The sequence below is a fragment of the Melanotaenia boesemani genome, chromosome 19 (assembly GCF_017639745.1).
Source record: "Melanotaenia boesemani isolate fMelBoe1 chromosome 19, fMelBoe1.pri, whole genome shotgun sequence".
Classification (NCBI taxonomy): domain Eukaryota; kingdom Metazoa; phylum Chordata; class Actinopteri; order Atheriniformes; family Melanotaeniidae; genus Melanotaenia; species Melanotaenia boesemani.
The window spans coordinates 30,395,802-30,422,326 of NC_055700.1; the positions used below are offsets into that span (position 1 = coordinate 30,395,802).

At 41.4% G+C, this 26,525-nt stretch overlaps 1 protein-coding gene and 1 long non-coding RNA gene across 2 annotated transcripts in view; both read right to left on the reverse strand.

Annotated features, from left to right (window-relative positions):
* Nucleotides 1-1,805: 1,805 nt before the first annotated feature.
* On the reverse strand, nt 1,806-3,247 carry LOC121630177. Its single transcript, XR_006008484.1, has 3 exons — nt 3,056-3,247; nt 2,646-2,665; nt 1,806-2,559 (listed from the first exon to the last, which is right to left on the reverse strand). It is a non-coding gene; the product is annotated as an uncharacterized LOC121630177 (long non-coding RNA).
* Nucleotides 3,248-4,856: 1,609 nt separating this feature from the next.
* The window catches only part of ptpa (protein phosphatase 2 phosphatase activator), a 36,127-nt gene continuing 14,458 nt past the window's right edge, over nt 4,857-26,525 (reverse strand). The window contains exons 9-10 of the mRNA XM_041969217.1: nt 16,380-16,487; nt 4,857-5,491 (exon numbers count right to left, since the gene is read on the reverse strand). Of these exons, the coding sequence (XP_041825151.1) occupies nt 5,417-5,491; nt 16,380-16,487 (183 nt within the window). The 3' untranslated portion in view covers nt 4,857-5,416. The remainder of the gene's footprint in view (nt 5,492-16,379; nt 16,488-26,525) is intronic.

Consider the following 26,525-nt stretch of genomic DNA (forward strand, 5'->3'; position numbering starts at 1 on the left):
GTCTTTTCATTCTTGGTCTCCCATCCAAGGAAGCTACTTTAACACGTCCGGAGTTTAAACTATGACACAAACTGCTGTTATTGGCCAGAAAGTGCATTTTGAGTAACTGGATCCAGGAAAAGCCCCCAGTCACGTTGTGGTACAGGGAACATTCAGGGTCCTTCCCCATGAAAGAATCAGTGCAGTCGTGAAGGTAGTGAGAGGTTTTTCTCTGAGTTCGGTCTCCGTTGTTCGAGTATCTTCCTGGACGAGCTGACTGAGCTAATGATGAGGGGTCAATACTCCACACAGTGGCCACGCCCACTGAAATCGGAATCCAGATGTTATTGTGTCCGGGTGAAGCTGATAATGAAGGCTACAGCCATGACCAATGTGTACGTTTGTAGAGCGATGTGGAGGAGCCTCGGTACTGTGGAGCCGGCAGTCGGGAGGAGAATAGATGGAGGATTTCTTTTCTTTTTATTTTCCTTTCTCCCCGTTATTTTGTCTATCTGTATGTCACTGTTGTGAGACTGTAAAGGGCTAAATTTGCACCTTGTATTTTTGTTAAAAAACGAAATTCTGTTGCAAAAAAACCAAATCATCAGATATTTTCTTTATCTTCTACTGGGAATAAAATATGACCTGATGAGATTTATAAACCACTGCGTCCCAACTAGTTTGGGTTGTAGATAACAGTCATGGACGGAGGCTCTGCTGTGATTGGTGCTTTGTGTTAATGTTCACACCACCAGCAATGAGTTAGGATGGAATTTTATAGAAGATAGAAATCAACTCTGTGATGAAGGTTTAAGCCCATGCAGAGACAAAATAAAAAGAGTAACAAACAAAGGGATAATTCAACCCACAGTCCCAGTTTTATTTCAATATTACAGTTTTCTCTGTACACGGTAAGAAGATCAAATGTGAATCCAGACTATACAAACTTGTGTTGTACATCATCCTGGTCTACAGCTGCATCCCGTTTCAGAAACGTCCTCCTTGGAAGACCACATTTCAAGCCCAGACACGTCGGAACGGGTCGCAGCAGCTGTCCCATTCCAGACATTCCTCCTAATGAGGCCCACAGATCCAACCTCTCCTCACTTCTACCGACTTTCACCAGCTAGCGCAGCAACTCAGACTTCCTTCATCCTCTCAGTTGTCCTGAAAATGATAGCAGCTTGTGTCTAACTGGGAAGTTCTGCTGTAACACAGCAAAACGCTGAAGAAATGTTGGGACATTTGCAGCTTTTCTTTCCCAACATGTTAACAGAAGCAGGCGTTCAACAGGCCACATGCAGCGTAGAGCAACACGTTCCAGCTGTTCCACAGGAACAAACCTTTCCTTTGGCTTCTAGTGGAGCCGTGGTCTCAGACTCACTTCATTTTTCTGTTCCATGCAACAACAGAAGCCAAGTCTTAGATTTTATTCTTGATATATGGTCCCACTTTGGGCCCGTTTGTACCAGGGTGGCATGGTTCAAGCGCCACAGCAGGTTTTCTCTAATATCTCAAACTATCTGTCTGGCCCGTGGGCTCGTTGATGCAGGCAGAAGTTGGGGATCGGACCAGTACAGTAATAAAAAAATAAAAGCATAATAATCATGGAATTGTGAGTACTCCAAATGTTTCCCTTTGTGTTAGTGAGAAGTACAACAACTACATTACCATTAAAGTTCAAATATTATGTCATTATTTTTTTATTTTAATATTTTTAAATATATATACATGTAAAAAATGTAAAACTACATTTATACTTTTATTACAAAATTAGTTACTTTAATTAGTAATATTAGTTACTTTTATTATAAAATAGTTAATTTTACAGTTATTTTATGGCAGCAATTCTTACACACTGGACCTTTAAACGTGGTGCTGTCCCTCCTTTGTTGTCATTGCAGAGTTGTACAAGAAGTAATCATTCTTATGTGGGGCAATGGCTCAGGTGGAAGAGCGGGTCGTCCAGTAATTGGAAGGTTGGTGGTTTGATTCCCACTCCCCCAATCATCTGTTGTTGTATCCTTGGGCAAGACACTTCCCCTTCCTTGCCTTCAGTGTTGATATCGCTGGTGTATTAATGTTGGGTGGTGGTCGGAGAGGCCGTAGGCGGGGATTGGGCACCCCGTTCTCGTCAGCCTGCCCCAGGGCAGCTGTGGCTACATGTAGCTTAGCATCACCAGGTATGAGTGAATAATGATAGAACGAAAAGCGCTATATAAATCTAATCCATTATTATTATTTGACCAGTCAACGGATTGCAGTGCTCCACCCTTTAGACTCAGAAGGTAAGATTGGGACGGTACCAGAAGAGTCCAAAAAAAATAGGCCGGGTTGGATATTCTGGCAGCCTTCCCAGTTTTCGCCTGTGGAAATGGTACCAGTCCAGCCCCTTGGTGGAAAGTAGCCTTTAATTCACATTTCTTCCTTATTCGGATGCTCAGTTTGAACTTCAGCAAGATGTCTTCACCACGTCTACATGACAACATGCTGCCGTGTGATTGGCTGGTTAGTGTTAACAGGAAGTAGAACAGGTGGAGCTGATGAGATGGATGGCTACTGTAGTATATGATAAGACCTCTGTGTAAATGAGAAACATTTAAAAGCATCAGAAGAAAGTGGAATAGGGAGAGGCTGGTAGAAATGCAGGTAAAGGAATTACTTACTCCTCAGGATGGCTCTTAATCTGTAAGAAAAAACTTGTTTTGTAGCTTAAGATAGTGTATGATCAGGCTGAATGTGCTACAGAAAACCTGCGACTGAACAGCTCCTGAGTTAAACAGCATAAAGTGAAGGCAACAGGGAGCTTTCAGTCTTTTAGGACCTGGTACAGCAGCAGTTTAATCTGAAACGACTACGTTCTTATCAAGTCCTCTGGTCTCCTGTTGGAGGGTCGGCCTCCTACATCCTGGAAGCCGGGGGAATTCCAGCTTCTACTAAAACTGCTGGTGAGTTCAAACACAGGACGGCTGTGTGTTGTAAATTTCACTTGAATTAGAGTTCCCCCACTCTGGGTGAGAACATCTATTAACAGAAATCTTCCTTCACATAGGGGAGTAGTGTAAAGTAGACTTACTCATGTAATATTCAGCACACTTCCTCCTCAACTCAGAGCCCATCTGCCTCACTGCTGGGTTCATCTCTGGGTCACAAGTCAGATGCTTCCTAGTACAAATAAAATACCGGGACTCAGAAAAGTCACATGGACCAACATGTGGAGAAATGAAATACTAGAGGTGACACAATCCATCAATACATTTTTGTCCTTCCCCTTGACTACAAAGTCAGAAATATCTCTCTTTCTCTTCATTCTCATATCTTCCTCTACTGAACCAGACTGGTTGCAGGATCTATTTCTCCTCATGTTCATGCTGCAGCTACTTTAAAACCAGCTAGCAGCCTTTCAGCCTCCTGTTTACATGAAACTGGATCATGTAGTGCTAGCTTAGTTAAGCTAATCTTTATTTTCAGCTCCAATGTGAAAATCTTGATGAACTAAGTTGATGTTTAATCCCTAAATACACTCACGGAAAACTAAATATTACCTGGTTTCCCCGCATTATGTTAAAGCTAATCTAGTGCTAGCATGAACTAGATTAGCACTGCTACGTAGCTTCATGCTAACATCAGGTTAATATAATAGTCATAAAATTTTTTAAAGCACCTTTCAAAACACACAAGGACACTACAATAAAAAAAAAAAATCAAAGATAAACAAAGAAAAACCAAAAAGTGCCGGAAGCTGAATTAAGTTATATGAAGTAGGCAATTTTTTAATTGCAAGTTTTGGGTTTGGATTTGGAAAGTGGAAGTTATCGTGTTACATAAAATTAGTAGTTAATTAGTTACTTTTTGGCTGTTTTATTTACTGGGTCTCCAAAATCTATTTAAAGAGCATGAACATCAGGAAATGGCGTCATGGAGACCAGAGACAGCCCAGTGTCTTCCTTCTTCACTAAGTTTTAGTCATTTATCTTCTGATATTGTGGTTGTCATAGACTCAACTCGTTACAAGCCTTAATCTGATGAGGAAATGCCAACATTTATCAGCCAGAGAAGAGACTGATTTTTATTTAAATGTCTGAACATTTGATATGAATGTGATGGTGTTAAATCAGCTGACATGGTCTCATGTTGATCTCTACGATTACTCCTGGTCATTGCTGATAAAATGGTTCAACAAGATTAGAAATCATTCACACATCATCTAACTTAGTGGGGAAAAAGGGGAAAAGTGGGGAAATGGGTGTTTGGTGGGTTATTTCTTTGTTGTATTAAAGCTTTATGGTAATATATCTGATACTGGTGGAAAGTCTGTTTATTGCCTTCATAAACAAAGCCACATTTGTAAGGAAAATGTACCTGTGGGATGAGCAGCAGAGCTAAGGATGTGGGATGTACACATGTAAAGATCTAAGCTAAACAGCTGATTCATGTGCACAAGCCACATCCTCAACTCTGCTGCTCATCCCACAGATACATTTTCCTTACAAATATGGCTCAACTTAAAAGGGAAAAAGGGTTTATAAGAAAGCATTGATTTAAAAAAAAACAAATAAATAACCCACCAAAGACTCATTCACTGACTTTCTGCAGTCAGTTTAATAAAAAATGACAAACTGTAAAATCCAGTTTTCATTTGTTTCTTAGGTTGTTTACATTTTAACACCAGATGAATTAGCCTTATATCCTGGAAAATAAAAATGTATCGCTTCTAATAATTAAGATTCATTTGGGTTTTTCAGGTCACAAAAATAGCTTTTCTTTTATTAAATTAAAAAGCACATGTCATGATCTCTCAAATGGAAACACATGAAAAGGTCGTAGCCGGACTAAAAACCACTCTTCTGGAGGAATAGCCAGCACTGCACAAGCACAACTATTTATTCATGTAGTTTAATTCCAGTGTTTACCAGAACTGAGCACATATGTATGTTTTTACTCAGCTCAGGCTTGATGATGTACACAACCGAGAAGAAGGTGGAAAACTGCAGCCAAGATTGTTTTGTCTAAACAGACTTTTTATGAACCATCTGGAGGCGTCTAAGTCTGCAGTTGTTGCAAATAGTTCATGTGTTTTGGGTATTTCAGTTATTGTTGCCAGAAAATCAAACATTTGGCCTTAAAAGCAAAACAAGGAAGGAGTGAAATGTTGTATTTCTATCATCTTCATCTGAAGGGAGGATCCAAACTGAAACAAATCCAACAGAAATCCCTCCATCCCTCAAACAACAGCCCTCTCTCCATCATGTGAATAACAGAAAAAAGAAGCTCCACAGTCGGACGCCGTCCACAGCGAGCTGTGAGGAGATGGATGTGGTGAGCAGTGTGGGGGTGCATGTGTCACAGCTGACTTCTGCTACTGTTGGATTAGCACATGAGGACGCTGGAGGTTCAGATGGTCGGGATTTTGGTCTTTTCCTCCGTCTGCGTAGCATCAAGGCTTCGCTGGCTGGATGGAAAGCAAGCTACCAAACTTAAAATGCTGGATCACCGGGAACTTCTCCAAACACTGCAAATGGAAGAGAAATGAAGAGAGTTTAATGACAGGCCCTACAAACCAGTTAGCCTACAGTAGGTAAGCTAACGGTTAACAGGTTAGCTGACCGAGTTGAATTTTCTGTCTTCGGTTTGAAACTGGGTGACTTTCTTTAACAAGAGGAAAGAAGATGAGGCTGCCCCACAAATATTACTGTTTTACAGAAAAGATCAACCTTTAGCATGAATTTACTTCACTGGAGCAAACAAGAACTTTGCCAAAACCCCAGTTCTAATAAAGTTTGGGCTCTGGGTAAAATGTAAATAAAACCAGAATCTCACCTTTATCCCCAGAAGAAGATAAAAACACGTCAGAGGATGAAACTGAGACGTTTCACCATGAGATGAAAATATGAGCTGATAGTGAATCTGATGGAAAAAGTTGGAACAGGAGCAACAAAAGGCTGGAAAAGTACCTGGTACAAACCAAAAACACCTGGAGGAGCATTTGACAACTAACCAGGTTACCTGGCAACAGGTCAGTAACATGGCTGGTATAAAAGGAGCATTTCAGAGAGGCAGAGTCTCTCAGATGGAAAGATGGACAGAGCTTCACCAATCTGAGACAAACTGGATCTAAAACTGGAACAATTTCAGAAAAATGTTCCTCAGACTTTGAAGATCCTCCATCTACAGTGTAGAATATCATCAGAAGATTGAGAGAATCAGGAGGAATCTCTGTGTGCATGGGACAAGGCTGGATGCTGGTGATGTTCTGCATTAAAAGCAGACATGATTCTCTACTGGAAACCACTGCATGGACTCAGGAAGACGTCCAGAAACCACTGTCTGTGAACACAGTTCACCCTGAAACCCACAAATGCAGGTTAAAGCTCCATCATGCAGAGAAGAAGCCAGATGTGAACAGGATCCAGAACCAGCTTCTTCCATCTTCTCTGAACCAAAGCTCATTTAAAATGGTCTGAGGCAAAGTGGAAACCTGGATGAAGATGTGAACTAGTTTGTGGAAAGCATGGACGGCGTGTCCTGCAGACTAAAGAGGAGAGGGAGCATCCAGCTTGTTATCAGTGGACAGGTGAAAAGCTGCATCTCTGATGGGATGGGGCTGCATTAGTGTCTATGGCGTGGGCAGCTTCCACATCTGTGAAGCTCCATCAATGCTGAAAAGTACATGGAGGTTTTAGAGCAACATCTGCTCCATCCAGACAACGTCTCTTTCAGGGAAGGCCTTGCAGATTTCAGCAAGACGATGCTGAACCACATCCTGCATCCATCACAGCAGCATGGCTTCACAGGAGAAGAGTCCGGCTGCTGAACTGGCCTGCCTGCAGTCCAGACCTTTCACCTTCATCAGCTCAGATTTTCCATCACATGGTGAAACGTCTCAGTTTCATCATCTGATGTGTTGTTTATCTTCTACTGGGGATAAAATTCTATAAAATCACTTTTTATTTAGAGGTTACACAGCGTCCTGACCGTTTTAGAACTGGGGTTGCACAAAGTTTAGTTGTTATTTGATGTTCAAAAGACAAAGAATCCCATAAACTGGACCTCTTATCTTTGGACCAGACACAGTGAGTGAAACCCTGACCAGAAGGAGAGTGGCTGTTTCCATTTGCCTCTCACTGTGCTGGAAACGCTGCAGACGGCCCAGAGCAGCCTCTTTGTGTGCACCGACAGACCCAGTTTTTGGGGAGCAGGGGTGGGGGTCTTGGCGGGCCGCAGTGGGGGCAGGGAGGCTGTACTGGGGGCAGAGGGGATCTGATCTCAGTGTGTCTGAGCGGTGACACGATCAGTCACGATCATCTGGGCAGAACTGGGGTGGAAAAACACGCCTCAGAGACCTTCGGTTTAAACGGATATTCAGTAAAGATATTGTGGACTCCTCCTCACATCCACCACACAGTAAAGTGGAGGCCAGCGGAGCTTTCTCTACCAGACGCTGCAGTTCTGCTTCATGAAGAGGTTCAGGAATCAGTCCTTCCTTTCACAATCACCCTGATCAATAACTCCTCCATGTGTGAGAGCTGATCATCATGTCTGCATTTACCCAAACACACCCTCCATCCATCATGATTCTAGACAGTCTGTGTGTAGAGATGTTTCGTGGTTTTTTTGGGCTTGTCTTGTATTTACTGAGTTTATTTTCTATTTCTCTATATGTTTACATTTTTTTCTTATAATCTTTCTTTTTTTCTCATTAATTATTAGAAGATCTGCTCAGAAATAAAGGGTCCCATGAAATGATGTAGTTGTTGATGAAATTTCTCTGGACTTAAGTGCACATTATAACGTCCAGAACAACTCAGCTGTGATGCAGCTCCATGCATGCGAGGACACACTGATGTAGCGCTGAGCCGCCTCTGCATGGGACGTGTGAATTAGAGGAAGTTTGGCAGGTTAATGAGTCTTTATTTTTTTCCTATGCATCATGCAACTGATGTGAAAAGGGCGTTCAGCAGCCATTTAGCTCCAATTTACCAAATTTATTCAAAATGAGACCGGCTTCTGGACCGGTTCCTGACATCTGGAACAATCTGCTGCTCCAGACCGGCTTCTGGACCGGTCCCTGACATCTGGAACAATCTGCCGCTCCGGACCGGCTTATGGACCGGTTCCTGACATCTGGAACAATCTGCCTCTTAAGACCGGCTTCTACATGGACCAGCAGATGGAACATGGAAAATCTTGGAAATCTAGAACTTCCTGGTGTGTGGATGGTGGAATACGTGGGATGAAGACCTTCATGATAAATCCTGCCGTGTTTCTGCTGCTTGAAGGACCACTTATGGTGTTTTTATGGCGCTGTTGCTATGGCGATCAGCTATTTGACTACACCATAATCTAGACTGTTTGTAGGAGTCTATGTGGCCTTCATCAGAAAGATTGCAGGACGTCCTGGTGGATGAAGCTAAAACATTAGCTCATGCTAAATGAACTCATCTCAGGTGTTGTCGGCTTCTTAATTAGAAACCAGATAAGAAAGCAGCTACAGCTTTTATCTCCCTGATCTTCATTTTATCTGTAACACCTGGCCAACTAACAGAGAAGGACCTGTAGTTAATCACAAGGAGCAGTGGGCGGCCAGACCCTAGTACCTGAAGAGCAGGTAGGGAGGTTAAGGACCTTGTTCAGGAGCCCATACTGGTTCACCTTCATTGCCAGTCTGGTTTCTTTAATCTGGGCCTTCCAGTCCCAAGACCACCTCTCTAAAGCCGCGTTTCCACCAGCAGGTCTGGGTTGCTAACACAGCAACCTTATACTTACCTGGTAGGCGATAGATGCTTCTGCTACATAACAGTGTGATGTCATAGCGGTGTGACAGCTTCCGTTGTTATAACCGAGAAAACACAACGAGAACCAACGGAGGATGACAGACTTCCAGAAGTCGTCTTTCTTCTTGTCATTTGGATGTAAACAACAATAAATCTTCCGTATATTTAAACATGGAGCTGTTCTTGCTTTGTTCTGATTGCAGAGTCACGCAGGAAGTCATGATTCTTTCCACCAGTCAGAGGATTGCAGTGTGTCAAGCTCCTCCCTTTAGGGTTGATTGGTGAGATTGGGACCCCAAAGGGTAGTAAAAAAGTAGGACGAATCAAGTTGGATATTCTGGTACCTTTCCAGTTTTAGCTTGTGGAAACACAAAGAAAATGCATCTTGAGACGTCTGGACCCCATGGTGGAAACAGGTTTTAATTGCTAGGCCATCTAAGAATGATGCTAACAAGTCTTAGCATTTAGGAGTGAGTCTGAAGGAACAAATCTTCCTCTGTAAGCTTCCACATCTGCGAAGCTCCATCAATGCTGAAAAGTACATGGAGTTTTTAAAGCAACATCTGCTCCCATCCAGACAAAGTCTCTTTCAGGGAAGGCCTTGCAGGAACTACTTTTTACACCATGCCGACCATCACCCTGGAACTACTTTTTACACCGTGCCGAACGTCACCCTGGAACTACTTTTTACACCGTGCCGAACATCACCCTGGAACTACTTTTTACACCATGCTGAACGTCACCCTGGAACTACTTTTTACACCATGCTGAACATCACCCTGGAACTACTTTTTACACCGTGCCGAACATCACCCTGGAACTACTTTTTACACCATGCTGAACGTCACCCTGGAACTACTTTTTACACCATGCTGAACGTCACCCTGGAACTACTTTTTACACCGTGCCGAACGTCACCCTGGAACTACTTTTTACACCGTGCCGAACGTCACCCTGGAACTACTTTTTACACCGTGCCGAACGTCACCCTGGAACTACTTTTTACACCGTGTTGCTGCATCAGATTCTCTATCAGCTCAGATTTCCTATGACGAAGTTGTTTATCTTCTACTGGGGATAAAATATGAGTTGATGAGAATTATAAACAATTACATTCTGATTTTACTTACTTTTTACAACTTTTTTGGAATCAGGGTATGTATCCAATAAAAATTTGATTTCCAAAGCTCTGTTACGTAAGAAAAAACATAAGAAAATAGAAAGAATTTTTAGAAAACTCTAAACTCTTTAAATGGCTTCATGTCGTAACAGAAAGAGCAATCCAGAAACATACTGTAGAGCCTTCTGGACGAGGCCTTTTTATTTGTTCTCCTTCCTGTAGAATCCGCTTTCATTTCTTTCCTCCATAACTGAAATAAACTTGTTGAAACTGAAGACTAACTTGTCTTTGAAAACAGGGATGACGTGATTAATCAGCTCATGTCTGTGCAAGCTGACCTTTTGTAAGGAACTGAAATAAACCAAAGTCCGTGCATGTCTGGGGAAGTGTTAGAAAGGAAAGACCTCACTTTAGTTGCAGTTAAAGGGTTTTAATTTAAGAAAAAAGCTGCTGGAAGGAGGCTTTATAGGTAATATACAGAGTAAAATGAAGTGTTTGAGCCTTCGTTTCCACTCAGATCAGAACAAACTCCTCAGACTGGAAATCAGCTCCTTCTAGGTTGACTACAACTCTGCTCCAAACCTTGTGTGGGGCCAGGAAAAGGGAGAGAGGAATGTGAGTCTGCTGATGGTTGCTTCGGGCTTGGAGGAAGGTCGGGACAGACCGAGGGGAGGATTTAATGAAGGGAACGGAGGGGGAGGGAGAGGCAGACAGCTTGGCCCCTCAGCTCTTTGGGAAGACTCGCAGGCTGCTCTGGAAAACACAGGATGTGGGCATGCAGGCGGGGAGAACGGGCTTAGACATCCCTCCAATCCCACCCCCATCCACCCACACACACATCTCCATTCTCTGCATTAACCCTTTCCTCCCTCGCTTCCTAGAACCAGGCCATCAGGGAGTTTTCCTCACAAAGATCCTCTTCACTCCGCTCTCACCAACCTCGTTTTTTCAAGTCATGTTTAGAAGAAGCAACAGTTAGGTTTTCTACTGGTTTCTGGTGCCGTAACTGGAGTTTACATGAATAAATATATTTTAAAGCCTTTTGTTAGGAAAAAAGAAAAGTAATCAGATGTATAGCTGGAAGGAAGATCTAAATGTTAGAGCTCATGTTATCCCAGGACCAAGCAGAATGAAACCAAATGTGTTCAGTTAAAAAGCTTCAACTTGGGAAGAAATGTTCAAAATAAAGAAATCTGTCCTCTTTCTGAGATAGAAAGCAAAGTTTCCCAGCATGGCTCAGCAGCAGATTTTAATTAATTTTAAGGATTTCTATTCGATCATTGTCCAGATAAACTGATGGTTACTTATTATAAACAATAACGAAGTTCAGGAAAAAGTTTCACTTTATTTGAAGCACAAATGTTAAATAAGATCCTGTCTCTTCTCTGAGATCTCCTCTAACGAAGGCTAAACCATCATCATCTTCATCCCGTCTCTTCTCTGAGATCTCCTCTAACGAAGGCTAAACCATCATCATCTTCATCCCGTCTCTTCTCTGAGATCTCCTCTTACGAAGGCTAAACCATCATCATCTTCATCCCGTCTCTTCTCTGAGATCTCCTCTAACGAAGGCTAAACCATCATCATCTTCATCCCGTCTCTTCTCTGAGATCTCCTCTAACGAAGGCTAAACCATCATCATCTTCATCCCGTCTCTTCTCTGAGATCTCCTCTAACGAAGGCTAAACCATCATCATCTTCATCCCGTCTCTTCTCTGAGATCTCCTCTTACGAAGGCTAAACCATCATCATCTTCATCCCGTCTCTTCTCTGAGATCTCCTCTAACGAAGGCTAAACCATCATCATCTTCATCCCGTCTCTTCTCTGAGATCTCCTCTAACGAAGGCTAAACCATCATCATCTTCATCCCGTCTCTTCTCTGAGATCTCCTCTAACGAAGGCTAAACCATCATCATCTTCATCCCGTCTCTTCTCTGAGATCTCCTCTAACGAAGGCTAAACCATCATCATCTTCATCCCGTCTCTTCTCTGAGATCTCCTCTAACGAAGGCTAAACCATCGTCATCTTCATCCCGTCTCTTCTCTGAGATCTCTCAAGGCAGTAAAAGTCGGTCCTATCTAGTCTTATCATGTTCTCTCTTTTTATTTCTTCTTTTCCTCCGAAAATGTTTTATGTTTCTTTGGTGAATCAACCACGGTTTGGGTTTACAACGGCCAGTGTGTTTATTTTCGCTTGCTAACGTGTGATGCAGTGCATAAAGCTAACGTCACGAGGCGTCCCAGAAGAAAAAGTAGTGAAGTGGTTTCTGCTGGGTAGCGATGGCTTCAGGGATGTAGATAACAGATGTCGCTGTGACATGAACGGAGTCCAGAGTTTCAAAGTAGGAAAGTTAGGTAACGCGTCTTCAAAGGTCTAGCTTCACTGAACCGATTGAAAGGTAACATTTCAAACTTTAAATGGATCATGAGGCTGCTTCTGTTCAATATCCCTCCTCAGATTTACATTTAATATTTCTTATGAGAATAAACTACTTAGACTTGAATTTGATGGAAAACAAGCTCCTATTTGGCTGTATTATAAACCACATTATCCAGCCAGAAACATGCCGTTTTTATTTCTTTAAAAAATCATCTTTGATGATGAGCAGCATCGTCTTCGTCCCAGCTGATCTCATCAGCTGTTTCACCAACAATTGTTTTTTATTTTTTCAGATGAAAGGGTTTAACCATTGCTTGTACTGACAAGGCGTTGGGAGTTGAGGTTAATCTACCACTGATGCACTTCCGAGCCAGCAATGGAGGCAGCAACAGCAACAAAACAGGACCACTTGGGTGCATGGAAACATGCGTGAAGCTGGCGGAGCGAGGACACACTGTTGGCTAGAGGGACACGTTTACCAGCTTGGAGCATGTAAATAATTTCAATAAAATACATGTTTTTATATATTATTTCAGCATTGATTGTTGCTCTATGTATTGCTCAATCTATTGATTGCTCTATGTGTCTGAGAATTTACTGTCAACTGTGTTAACCACGATAAAACCCTTAATAAACATAAATCAGCAATGGTTTGCTCCAAAGTCACGTGACTCACGTTGCTGGAGGGCACATCCTTTTTGGTGGAAAATCTGGAGACGGTCTGGGAAGTTTCAACTCCTCCTTGTCAATATTTAATCAAAACAATTGTCCACACGTTGAGTGGGTTCATTTGTCCACTGTGTTATCAACATTCTTCATTTTTTACAAATGTAAAAAAAAGCACAAAGAAATATGTGTTGATCACGATCACATGGTGACATCTTCAACATCTGTAGCTAGCATAAACATGGAAATGTGGATCCATAAACAATCTCTTCAGTGCATTTACCAAGAGCCTGTACGGGGCCTCGGCCTCCTGGTGACATTGTAATATATACCTGTGTGTCATCTGCGTAGCTATGGCAACTAATGTTGTTCTTTATGACCTGTGCCATGGGAGCATGTAGAAGTTAAACAGAAGAGGCCCCAGGATGGAACCTTGGGGAACTCCACATGTAATTCTTGTCTGCTCAGATGTAAAGTTACCTACTGACACAAAGTACTTCCTGTTCTCTAAATAAGATTTAAATCAGTGTAGTGCAGTACCAGAGAGGCCCACCCAGTTCTCCACATACTCTCAACATGCAAGTAAATGCCCAAGTTTTGGACACCGACAACAAAGATTAAATAAACAAGTATGGACAAGTTGTTAATGTAAATAATTCAGGATTAATGGTCCATGATGTTTTTTCTTATATATTGTTACATTAATAATTGTTCAATAACATGGAATTGGAATAAAGGAAGAATGAAAAGAGACGAGTAAGGATAAAAGCAAGAAGGATGAGAGGAAGAATGACAGATCGAAGGAAGAATGGACAGAAGGGAGGGGATGGGGGATGTTAAAAAAAAACCTTCTCAGTTGAAAATCAGTCAATCAAAATGAAGTTTTTGTTGCAAAGAGAGGTTTCTTTCTACTTTTCCTTATGTGTCCTGTCAACTGTGTTATGTTGTCAACTGTGGTACATACAATTCTTGTGCCATAATTACGTTATATGTTGGCTAAATTGTAATATAAATGATGAGGGACATTTCTAGAGTGACGACTTAAGGCCCATTTATGCTCAACACAGACGGACGGACGGACAGTTTTCATCTGCCTTCTGCTTTAGTTATATATGTAATTTGGTCCGTTTTCAGGGAGCTTAGCTATCCGTTACTGATGCAGAAGTTGGAGTAATACCATGAGAAATCGCCGGGGCAGTGCTGAGCAGGATAGCTGATAAGCGACCAGCAAAAGAAACAAACCAGAGAAGAAGAGGATCTGGAAGGGAATGAAAGAGCACAAGAGGAATGAAGACGAGGACGACTGTAGAAATTTCTTGAGCGTTTGAAGAAAGACTATATGCGAGTGTTTATGGCAGAGGTTGCTAACAAGCGAACTGCGGTCCGGATTCGGACCCAGAACCTCCCACATGGACCCGGAGTTAAAATATAAAATCTGACGGGTGCTTTTACTTTAACTGGCGCAGCTTCTGCAGTCTTCACTGCACCGGTTAGGAAACGCGGGCCAATTGCATGTGAGGTAAGCCATCCCACATGATGCCCTCAGCCAATCAGTGTGTGAGGCTCCCGGTGGTAAACTGCCCGTCGATCAGACAGAGCAGGGATACAGACGACTGCGCCAGAGAATGGCAGCAGTGTTGCTAAATCGGCCTGTTTCAGCGACTGTGGGCTGGTTTTTCTAAGTCTCTTGCACATATCGTCAGTTCTGGATTTTTTTATATTTGTATATTTGTGTATATATATATATACACACACACACATATATATATATATATATATACATATATATATATATATATATATATATATATATATATATATATATATATATATATATATACACACATATATATATATATATATATATATACACACGCATATATATATATATATATATATATATATATATACACACACACACACACACACACACATACATATATACATATATATATATATACACACACACATATATATATATATATATATACACACACACATATATATATATATATATATATATATATATATATATATATACACACACACATATATATATATATATACACACACACATATATATATATATATACACACACACACATATATATATATATATATATATATATATACACACACACACATATATATACATATATATATATATATATATATATATATATACACACACACACACACACACATATATATATATATATATATATATATATATATATATTCATTATAACTTCATGGACCTTGGCACCAAAAGTTTTTCTCTAACTGGACCATACTCCTACACCTGGTTTAGGGCATGTTGGGCGCTTGGAAACAACGTCATAGCGACGCATCACCGCTGCTTAACGGTGTCTAAAACTGACGTCGGCTCGCAGGAGCGAACTCTGAACTCAGCACTGCCCCCTAGTGGAGGAACTGACTTAACCATGGCAATATTAAAGACACATGGAATCACCAGGACAACAACGTTTGAAACGGACGTTGTTATTTACGTACGTACGGGCGCAGAAAAGGGCCTTTACGTAATGATGCTGAGTAACTTTTAAATTCAGTGTAATATGGATTTGTAGACTCTGGACAAATTGACCCAAGAAGTTGCAAACAATTGTTTTTACAAGCTTAGTATTCCATTTTCCTCTTTGACGACACACCTTTTGTCCGTAACACAGTTGACAAAATAATTAACCGGGTGTTTATTTTGATTGGAACATTTAAGAGACATTAACTGAGCTGGCTCACTTCAGGGTTTCTGGTTCAGGCTATAGTGGAGACAGTCGTCATGTCAGTGTGAAGACAAACCTTTAGAAAAATCAACACCAGTTACCTCTGTATTTTTGTGCAAAGTATAGCAAACTTAAAAGGTCATTTCCACCAAACAGTTCATGTATGTATTCAGTTAAATATGTTTTCAGAAAGTAGATGGCTGGCAACCTGGCTCATCTTTAGTCCGTTAGATTAAACCAGCTCAACAATCTGATGATCGTGTTTCCTTAAATGATGATTAAAAAAAAGAAGAATCTTTCTTCACACACTTCTACTGCTGCACAGAAACAACTGCATTAACTGAAAACAGCGACAACTAACAGTAAACACACCACAGTGGGCCATTTAAGTACTCTGATTACCCCGACTTCTACCCTCTGCAAGGAAAATGTTCCTATTAATATATCTGCAAAGAGTCCGGTGCAAAAAGATGACGGTTCATGTGACGCTCTGAAGAACAGGAATCATAAGATATGATCAGTACTATTTCTTCTAGTTAGAGATTTTTCATCATTCTGCTTAATTCAAACATGCTTTTAGACTTTTTCAGCTTGGATGTGACAGACAGACACATAATAAATCCTGCATCCTCTGCAGCTGGAAAAACACCATGAACCTTTCACCAAACCAGTTGTCAAACTGGTAAATCAGCCACTGAAGTGGAAGAAGCGCACGTACCTCTGCCTTGTACATTCGGATCAGGCCCTGGTTGACTTTGGACCAGGAAGGAACGGCACTGATGTTCCACAGCTGGTTGGAGTGCTCAGCAAACGGACCCGTCTTCATCTGTACGACATCCACAGAAACAACTTTCAGTTCTGCCTAAGATCCTTGAATCACTAGTAAACTCACAGTTAAAACAATTCTTAATTACCAATAACATTTTAAATAATCTCCAGTCAGGCTTTAGAAGTGGCCATAGTGTCACTGCTGCTACAACTGTGACAAACGATATTATCGGGGCCTTAGACAGAAAACAACACTGTGATTCATTATTTGTTGATCTTTCTAAGACGTTTGATTCAGTTGATCATGATTTGTTACTAAACAAATTACAATCAATTGGTTTAAGTTCGAAAGCTGTTGGATGGTTCCAGAATTATCTCTTAGATCGTTCTCAGTGTGTTTATGTTGAAGGTTATACATCTGAATCGCTAGAGATAACCAAAGGTGTCCCTCAATGATCAATCTTGGGTACCATTTTGTTTTCTATCTTTATAAATGATTTAGATAAAGACATTCAAGCAAAACTACATATATATGCTGATGATACAGTGATTTACACCCAAGCTTGCACACATTGCAGGAGCAGTACATGAACTTCAGGCTGCATTTCAGGCATTGCAAAATACATTGTTGAGTCTAAAATTAATTTTTAAACACACATAAAACAAAGTTTATGGTCTTCTCAAAAACTCAATCACAGCTACTTGACAACTGTCATATCTCGTCTTTAGATGGACAATCCATAGAGAGAGTATCTTCATACAAGTACTTGGGGATATGGATTGATGATAACCTCTCCTTCAATGTACATATTAAAACTTTAGTCAAAAAGCTTAAAGTAAAACTTGGCTTTTATTTTAGAAACAAACCTTGCTTTACTTTTAGTGCTAAAAAGAGACTTGTGGAAGCTACTTTTCTGTCTGTGATTGATTATGGTGACATATTGTACATGCTGCATCCTCAATCCTACGTCATATTGATTCAGTGTACCATGCCTCACTACAATTCATTACAAACTCCAAGTCCCTCACTCATCACTGCATTCTTTATGATTTAGTTGTTTGGACATCTACCAAAATTCGTAGACAGCAGCATTGGTATATTTTCATTTACAAAGCAATACCTGGCAAACTTCCGCTATACCTCTGTAACCTCCTCTCTGTATGCTCTAATACCTTTCAGTTACGCTCCTCAAAGTGGTTACTATTTAATGTTCCCAGAGTTGCAACAGAATTGGGAAAAACTGCATTCTCCTGTTCAACATCTTGGGGATGGAATAATCTACAGAAAGATCTTAAACTAGAAACACTTATGTCCATTAATGAATTTAAAGCTTCCATAAAGAATGTGGTGATGGAGACATGTGCTTGTTTTTTTTTTTTTTTTTTTAGATGTTTTTATGACTATGTACTTGTTGTCTTACTATGAAAATGTAAATTATTATAATATGTATTCTGCATTTACTTTGTGCTTTGGCTGCTAACTTGGCCAGGTCTCTCTTGAAAAAGAGATTTTGAATCTCAATGGGACTTCCTGGTTAAATAAAGGTTTTAAAAAAACAAAGACAAATGGATTTCAGGTGAGAATTAACTGTTAGTTTAGCAACAGCAGATAACAGATTCATTCCCGACGAGGCTTTAAGATCACTAAATTAATGTGGAAACAAGCTTTTTAACAAACTGATCTTTGTTTAAAAAATTAAGGATTTATTGATTACATCCTAGTTTAAATAACAGATAAATTATCATGAAAACAATAGTTTAAAACAATATGTTTCCCTTTAGATTTAGTTCACACATTTGACAACTAACCAGGTTACCTGGTAACAGGTCAGTAACATGACTGGTATAAAAGGAGCATTTCAGAGAGGCAGAGTCTCTCAGATGGAAAGATGGACAGAGCTTCACCAATCTGAGACAAACTGGATCTAAAACTGTGGAACAATTTCAGAAAAATGTTCCTCAGACTTTGAAGATCCTCCATCTACAGTGTAGAATATCATCAGAAGATTCAGCGAATCAGGAGGAATCTCTGTATGCAGGGGGAAAAAGCTGAGGGTTAAAGAAAAAAAATTAAATGTTTCTCCAATTGTTTTAATGTGTGTCCATTACTTCAAAACATAAACAACATGTCAGAGGATGAAACTGAGACGTTTCACCATGAGATGAAAACATGAGCTGATACTGAATCTGATGCAGCAACACGTCTGGAAAAAGTTGGAACAGGAGCAACAAAAGTACCTGGTACAAACAGGTTGATGAGATTACTAAACCATCGCATTATGTCTTTATTTACATTTTACACTGAGTCCTACTTAATCTGACAGAAAAGGTAAAAGATGTGTTTCTCTATGCACTGGCCTGCAATCATGTGTATAAATGTTCCCGTAATTTGACTTTCGACCTTTGCCCCTGTCCCGTTCACACAGAGATTCCTCCTGATTTATTTAAACTTTTCATGTTCTACACTGTAGATGGAGGATCTTCAAAGTCTGAGTAACATTTTTCTGAAATTGTTCCACAGTTTTAGATCCAGTTTGTCTCAGATTGGTGAAGCTCTGTCCATCTTTCCATCTGAGAGACTCTGCCTCTCTGAAATGCTCCTTTTATACTCAGTCATGTTACTGACCTGTTACCAGGTAACCTGGTTAGTTGTCCAATGCTCCTCCAGGTGTTTCTGGTTTGTACCAGGTACTTTTCCAGCCTTTTGTTGCTCCTGTTCCAAATTTTTCCATCAGATTCACTATCAGCTCATATTTTCATCTCATGGTGAAACGTCTCCGTTTCATCCTCTGACGTGTTTTTATCTTCTACTGGGAATAAAATATGTTGATGAGGTTTGGAAATCACTAAACACAGCGCCCTAACTTTTTAGAATTGGTGTTGTGCTTCCTGGTCAAACTAACTTTTGATGGTAAAATTGTAATTCATTCATTCATCGGAGTCCAGAGCAGCATGTGCTGCAGGCCTGAATAGTCCCACCATGTCATCTTCTTGCAAACACCCTTCTATTAATGCCACAAATCTCCACACTGGATTGGCCAGGAAGTCTCATCCACTGTGAACGCATCAGCCAAGCCCAACCGTCTGGCCTTCCTTCCCTTCCCCTCCGGAGAAGTGGTTTAGAGATGCCATTCATCTACTCAGCCTTCCCCTGACAGGACCTCTGCTGATTGCAGACTAACGCTCTTTATTTAGAAAAATCCACAACCTGGGATGAAGCTGCTTTACTATCTTTTGTTTAGATTGACTGCTTGACACCAGAGATTGGACATAGATGGTATAATAAAACCCATATGTTAGATTGTGTATGAAGTCATTTTGGGCTTTTCTCCTCTATAGAATACATTCAAAATACTTATTTTCTGTATTAGTGATGTAAAATGCAGCAAAAAGAAAAAAAAGACAAAAACCAAAAAGAAATGTTTGAATTTCTGAGTACATGAAGGAAAAGTTAACACAGCTTTCCCACCATCATCCCACCCCTGAGAGGCTGAGGAGCCCGGACCTAGACCCTGGGGCATCAATCTAAACCTTCCCCCCTCCTTTTTCCATCCTCCCCCCACCCCAACACCACTCCAGACACTTTCCAGGCCTCGCATGAGAACACATGGGGGGAAGGGCATGGAGGAGGGAGGAAAGGAGGGGGTGGAGACAGCCCAAATTCCCTGGAGGAAGGAGTGATTCACAGCAGCATGTGGGGAAGGAAGTGACTCATGTTCAGGGCCTGCACGCACACACAAAAGCCCTGTGTGTTAAGTTAAAAAGACACACATGAAACATCCGGGTGTGTGAACAGGAGGAAGATACCTGGACACACGTATGGAGCGGACAGCATGCTAATGTCAGAGCAACAGTAAACAAACAGAAAAACAAGTCTAAGCAAGGCCATGAACAGCTCTGAGAAAACAAAGAGGCCTCAGAGTTTGCTCTGAGTAACGTGGACCATTTTCCCACTTAATGTTTCATCTCAGCTGAGACAGTTAGCGTATGTGTGTTTATCAGAGCCCACGTGTGTTGTTTTTATTCATAAATGAATGCTTCACCTTCACAGCTGTGAGTGACCAGTAGGGGCAGTTGTCTGGAGGAAAGCAGGCTCAAAGGCCACAACCACACAGACAAATGATTTGCTTTTAAAAAGTTTTTCCTACAAAGCTTCTCCAGAATCCACATGATTCAAGGTGAAGCGCTGTAGTACCTGCACCAGGCCTGTAGGTGGTGCTTAAAGGCGGGCCTACACCAGAAGAGAAGAAGACATGGAGCCTGCCCAGATGTAAACCACCAGCAATAAAGAAGCAGACGAAGAAGAGGGAGGTCTGCACTAGTGCTTTCACACAGACACGGTTCTGGTTCTGTTCTGGAGTCTCAGAACTTTGGTGCTTTCTGGTAAACCAGCCTGCATTCACACCAGTTTAACCAGAAATAAACTGGGAGGACTTCACTGTGCAGAAGTAAACATCAACATCTTGGAGATTTGGTCCTTCAAGTTGATATTTCAGTCATCAGGCTCCATTATAACCTGCAGTTTCCCAGAATAAACTATATCTTCAGACGACTGGGTGCATATAGATGCTAGGATGAAATTATAATTGGTTGCCAGGCGACAGAACAACACAGCTGGAAAGATGGACATGTAGCACCACAGCCAGCTTCACTTTTGTCCTTTGGCTTTTGCGGTGTCACATTAAATAGAAAATGGTGGTGTGTGCAGAGATACTTTAGCCGTTTTAGAAGATTAGTGCTTCAGACTCTAGAACCGCTGTTTCTGTCTGGATCAAGCATCCAAACAATAAACATCGGCAGCAGAATCACCTAAACCACCCGGCGTGGATAGGACTTAAACTGACCCAACATTAGCCTCTTCTATTGTTTATTATTTTGTTTACATCCTACAAATTCAGCAACTCCATCAGGTTTGCGTTTTCTAAAGCGCCCCCTAGTGGAATCCTCTGGTAACAAACATGGTACACAACGAACAATGTACAAGTGAACCATTGTGATCATGACAGAGATGGCTGACTATGTAAACGTGAAGTTAAAAGTCAAGTATACTCTTGTTCCTACTGTCGGCATCGTAACCTAAAGTTTAACTAAAGGCTCATTTATCCTCAACGTTAAACAGACACCAAGGGAGCCTTTTGTCCATCCTCTGTATTCAGTTTGTGCTTATTTCAGTCCATTTTCCCAAAGCTAGCAGATAAAAAAACCAACCAGGGCTGTAAATTCACAGCAAGAATCACACAAAATATAATAAATTCCAGCAAACCAGCTGTTATAATCCGGGAAACTCTCACATACAATCACAGCGGTGTGATAATAACGTGCAGTGCAGGTTTGCATCGGAGCCATAAAACAAAAAGAAGAGGACTTCCACTACAGACTCAGTCCTCTCTCTGTCTCTCTGAGCTCTGCTGTTGTCGCTCACGCTGGGAAACCGAACGTTGTCGGTAGATTTCCTGCCGGTGCGACGACCCAATCACGGACGGCTGGTTTAAATGTAAATCTGAACTCTCGTCTTCTGAAGGGAAAACCATCAGAAGATCAGCACTAGTAGCGGTGCTGGGGTCAGTGGTGTTGTAGCACCAGTGCCGGTAACGTTACCAAGTGGCACAAAGAGAAGTTTCAGGCTAGCTGGCTCAGAAAATATCGGTGGCTTGAACATGTGGTGACATAAACCGCACAATTTAATGTCCGGTGTTCTGTTTCTAACACAGCAGCTGTAAAGAAAACAAAGGCACACTTGCACTTTGAAAAGGAAATTAACAGAATTCTTAAAACTTTATAGAAGAAAATTACCAAGCCCATCTGGTGAGATCAATAGAAAAAAAGTTATCCCATGGACACACACTATTAGCCTGTGGAAGAGGTCATTGACTTGTGGCCACATGTTAGTTAAGCACACATCTATGTGCCCACGATTTAAGAATGCGTGGCCCCAAGTTTTTCCTTTTATTCCTCTCAATATCACCAAATGGCTTCAGACTAAATTAACCTAGTCACAGTCCCAGACTAAATCAACCTAGTCACAGTCCCAGACTAAATTAACCTAGTCACGGTCTCAAACTAAACTAACCTGGTCACAGTCCCAGACTAAATCAACCTAGTCACAGTCCCAGACTAAATCAACCTAGTCACAGTCCCAGACTAAGTCAACCTAGTCACAGTCCCAGACTAAATCAACCTAGTCACAGTCCCAGAAATATTAACCTAGTCACGTCTCGGATTAAACGAACAGTCTCAGACTAAATTAACCTAGTCACGTCTCGGATTAAACGAACAGTCTCAGACTAAATTAACATAGTCACGGTCTCAAACTAAACTAACCTAGTCACAGTCCCAGACTAATTCAACCTAGTCACAGTCCCAGACTAAATCAACCTAGTCACGGTCTCAGACTAAATCAACCTAGTCACGGTCTCAGACTAAATCAACCTAGTCACAGTCCCAGACTAAATGAACCTAGTCACAGTCCCAGACTAAATTAACTTAGTCACGGTCTCAGACTAAATTAACCTAGTCACAGTCTCAAACTAAACTAACCTAGTCACAGTCCCAGACTAAATCAACCTAGTCACAGTCCCAGACTAAATTAACCTAGTCACAGTCTCAAACTAAACTAACCTAGTCACGGTCTCAGACTAAATTAACCTAGTCACAGTCTCAAACTAAACTAACCTAGTCACAGTCCCAGACTAAATCAACCTAGTCACAGCCCCAGACTAAATTAACCTAGTCACGGTCTCAGACTAAATAAACCTAGTCACCGTCTCAGACTAAATCAACCTAGTCACCGTCCCAGACTAAATTAACCTAGTCACAGTCCCAGACTAAATTAACCTAGTCAGGGTCTCAGACTAAATCAACCTAGTCACGGTCTCAGACTAAATCAACCTAGTCACAGTCCCAGACTAAATCAACCTAGTCACAGTCCCAGACTAAATTAACCTAGTCACGTCTCGGATTAAACGAACAGTCTCAGACTAAATTAACCTAGTCACGGTCTCAAACTAAACTAACCTGGTCACAGTCCCAGACTAAATCAACCTAGTCACGGTCTCAGACTAAATCAACCTAGTCACGGTCCCAGACAAAATGAACCTAGTCACAGTCCCAGACTAAATGAACCTAGTCACAGTCCCAGACTAAATTAACCTAGTCACGGTCTCAGACTAAATTAACCTAGTCACGGTCTCAAACTAAACTAACCTAGTCACAGTCCCAGACTAAATCAACCTAGTCACAGTCCCAGACTAAATTAACCTAGTCACAGTCTCAAACTAAACTAACCTAGTCACGGTCTCAGACTAAATTAACCTAGTCACAGTCTCAAACTAAACTAACCTAGTCACAGTCCCAGACTAAATCAACCTAGTCACAGCCCCAGACTAAATTAACCTAGTCACGGTCTCAGACTAAATTAACCTAGTCACGGTCCCAGACTAAATGAACCTAGTCACGGTCTCAGACTAAATCAACCTAGTCACCGTCCCAGACTAAATTAACCTAGTTACAGTCTCAAACTAAACTAACCTAGTCACAGACCCACACTAAATCAACCTAGTCACAGTCCCAGACTAAATTAACATAGTCACCGTCTCAGACTAAATGAACCTAGTCACCGTCTCAGACTAAATCAACCTAGTCACAGTCCCAGACTAAATTAACCTAGTCACGGTCTCAGACTAAATGAACCTAGTCACGGTCTCAGACTAAATCAACCTAGTCACCGTCCCGGACTAAATTAACCTAGTCATGGCCTCAGACTAAATGAACCTAATCATGGTCTCAGACTAAATCAACCTAGTCACCGTCTCAGACTAAATCAACCTAGTCACCGTCTCAGACTAAATGTACCTAGTCATGGCCTCAGACTAAATAAACCTAGTCACGGTCTCAGCCTAAATGAACCTAGTCACCGTCTCAGACTAAATGAACCTAGTCATGGCCTCAGACTAAATGAACCTAGTCACAGTCTCAGACTAAATCAACCTAGTCACCGTCTCAGACTAAATGAACCTAGTCATGGCCTCAGACTAAATGAACCTAGTCATGGCCTCAGACTAAATGAACCTAGTCACCGTCTCAGACTAAATGAACCTAGTCATGGCCTCAGACTAAATCAACCTAGTCATGGTCTCAGACTAAATCAACCTAGTCACCGTCTCAGACTAAATGAACCTAGTCATGGTCTCAGACTAAATCAACCTAGTCACCATCTCAGACTAAATGAACCTAGTCATGGTCTCAGACTAAATGAACCTAGTCACGGTCTCAGACTAAATGAACCTAGTCACGGTCTCAGACTAAATCAACCTAGTCACCGTCCCAGACTAAATTAACCTAGTCATGGCCTCAGACTAAATGAACCTAGTCATGGTCTCAGACTAAATCAACCTAGTCACCGTCTCAGACTAAATCAACCTAGTCACCGTCTCAGACTAAATGTACCTAGTCATGGCCTCAGACTAAATGAACCTAGTCACGGTCTCAGCCTAAATTAACCTAGTCACCGTCTCAGACTAAATGAACCTAGTCATGGCCTCAGACTAAATGAACCTAGTCACAGTCTCAGACTAAATCAACCTAGTCACCGTCTCAGACTAAATGAACCTAGTCATGGCCTCAGACTAAATGAACCTAGTCATGGCCTCAGACTAAATGAACCTAGTCACCGTCTCAGACTAAATGAACCTAGTCATGGCCTCAGACTAAATCAACCTAGTCATGGTCTGAGACTAAATCAACCTAGTCACCGTCTCAGACTAAATTAACCTAGTCATGGCCTCAGACTAAATGAACCTAGTCACGGTCTCAGACTAAATGAACCTAGTCACGGTCTCAGACTAAATGAACCTAGTCATGGCCTCAGACTAAATGAACCTAGTCACCGTCTCAGACTAAATGAACCTAGTCATGGTCTCAGACTAAATGAACCTAGTCATGGCCTCAGACTAAATGAACCTAGTCACGGTCTCAGACTAAATCAACCTAGTCACGGTCTCAGACTAAATTAACCTTGTCATGGCCTCAGACTAAATGAACCTAGTCATGGTCTCAGACTAAATTAACCTAGTCATGGTCTCAGACTAAATTAACCTAGTCATGGCCTCAGACTAAATGAACCTAGTCATGGCCTCAGACTAAATGAACCTAGTCATGGCCTCAGACTAAATGAACCTAGTCACCGTCTCAGACTAAATAAACCTAGTCGTGGCCTCAGGCTAAATCAACCTAGTCACGGTCTCAGACTAAATGAACGGTCTCAGACTAAATGAAGAGATGGAGCAACCTTCTAGAAGCACCAAGCCATGGTAGCTGCATGAATGAAACGGTCTGCCAGAAAGCACCGAGCTAGTACAGGTACACCTGCGAAAGATGTGGACAAAGCTGAGCTACAAGTCCTGTTTTACTTAGTAATGGATGAATCTGCCATAAACACCAAGTAACTCATTCAGAGCACAGATGATAATCAGATTAAAACAAAACTGTCAAGGAAGTCCTAAAACCACGTGAACATCGATTCAGCATAACAGAGGATTGAGAACAGTTAAAAAATCCACTGAGTAACACAAACCTCACCAGTCTGGTACTCAGTCAGAGCTGGACCCTCCCCAGGACCAGTTTGATTTTACTGGGACTCTTATCAAATAGAAAGAGATGGAGTTGAGGAGATAGACAAGAGAACAGAGTTTAGAGGGAGATGATTTATTACACTGATGCAGCTGAAAGAGTCAAGTTCCAGCAATGAATAAAGTTTTTATATCAAGTCGGTAAAGACGGATATGCGAGCAGGTTTAGAGCCTGGAGACGAGACCAGAGATGTCTGAGAGGAAGAAAGGAGAAAGAGACAAATGGAAGCTGCATTAATCTGAGTGGAGAGTAGGACACTGCAGGACCGTAGTTAAGCTCACCGGTAAAACCCCCCCAAAGTGGAGAAATCCCCCTATGTGAAGCATGTAGGAGGGAATCCCCCCCACCAAATCCCGTTTAGAAAAATTAATTTCAGGCCCTGAAGGCAACAGAGCAAACAGAACAATACCACCAAAAACGCAGCGCTGACGTGACCAGTGAAAGAAAGAGGAAACGGCCACACAGACCC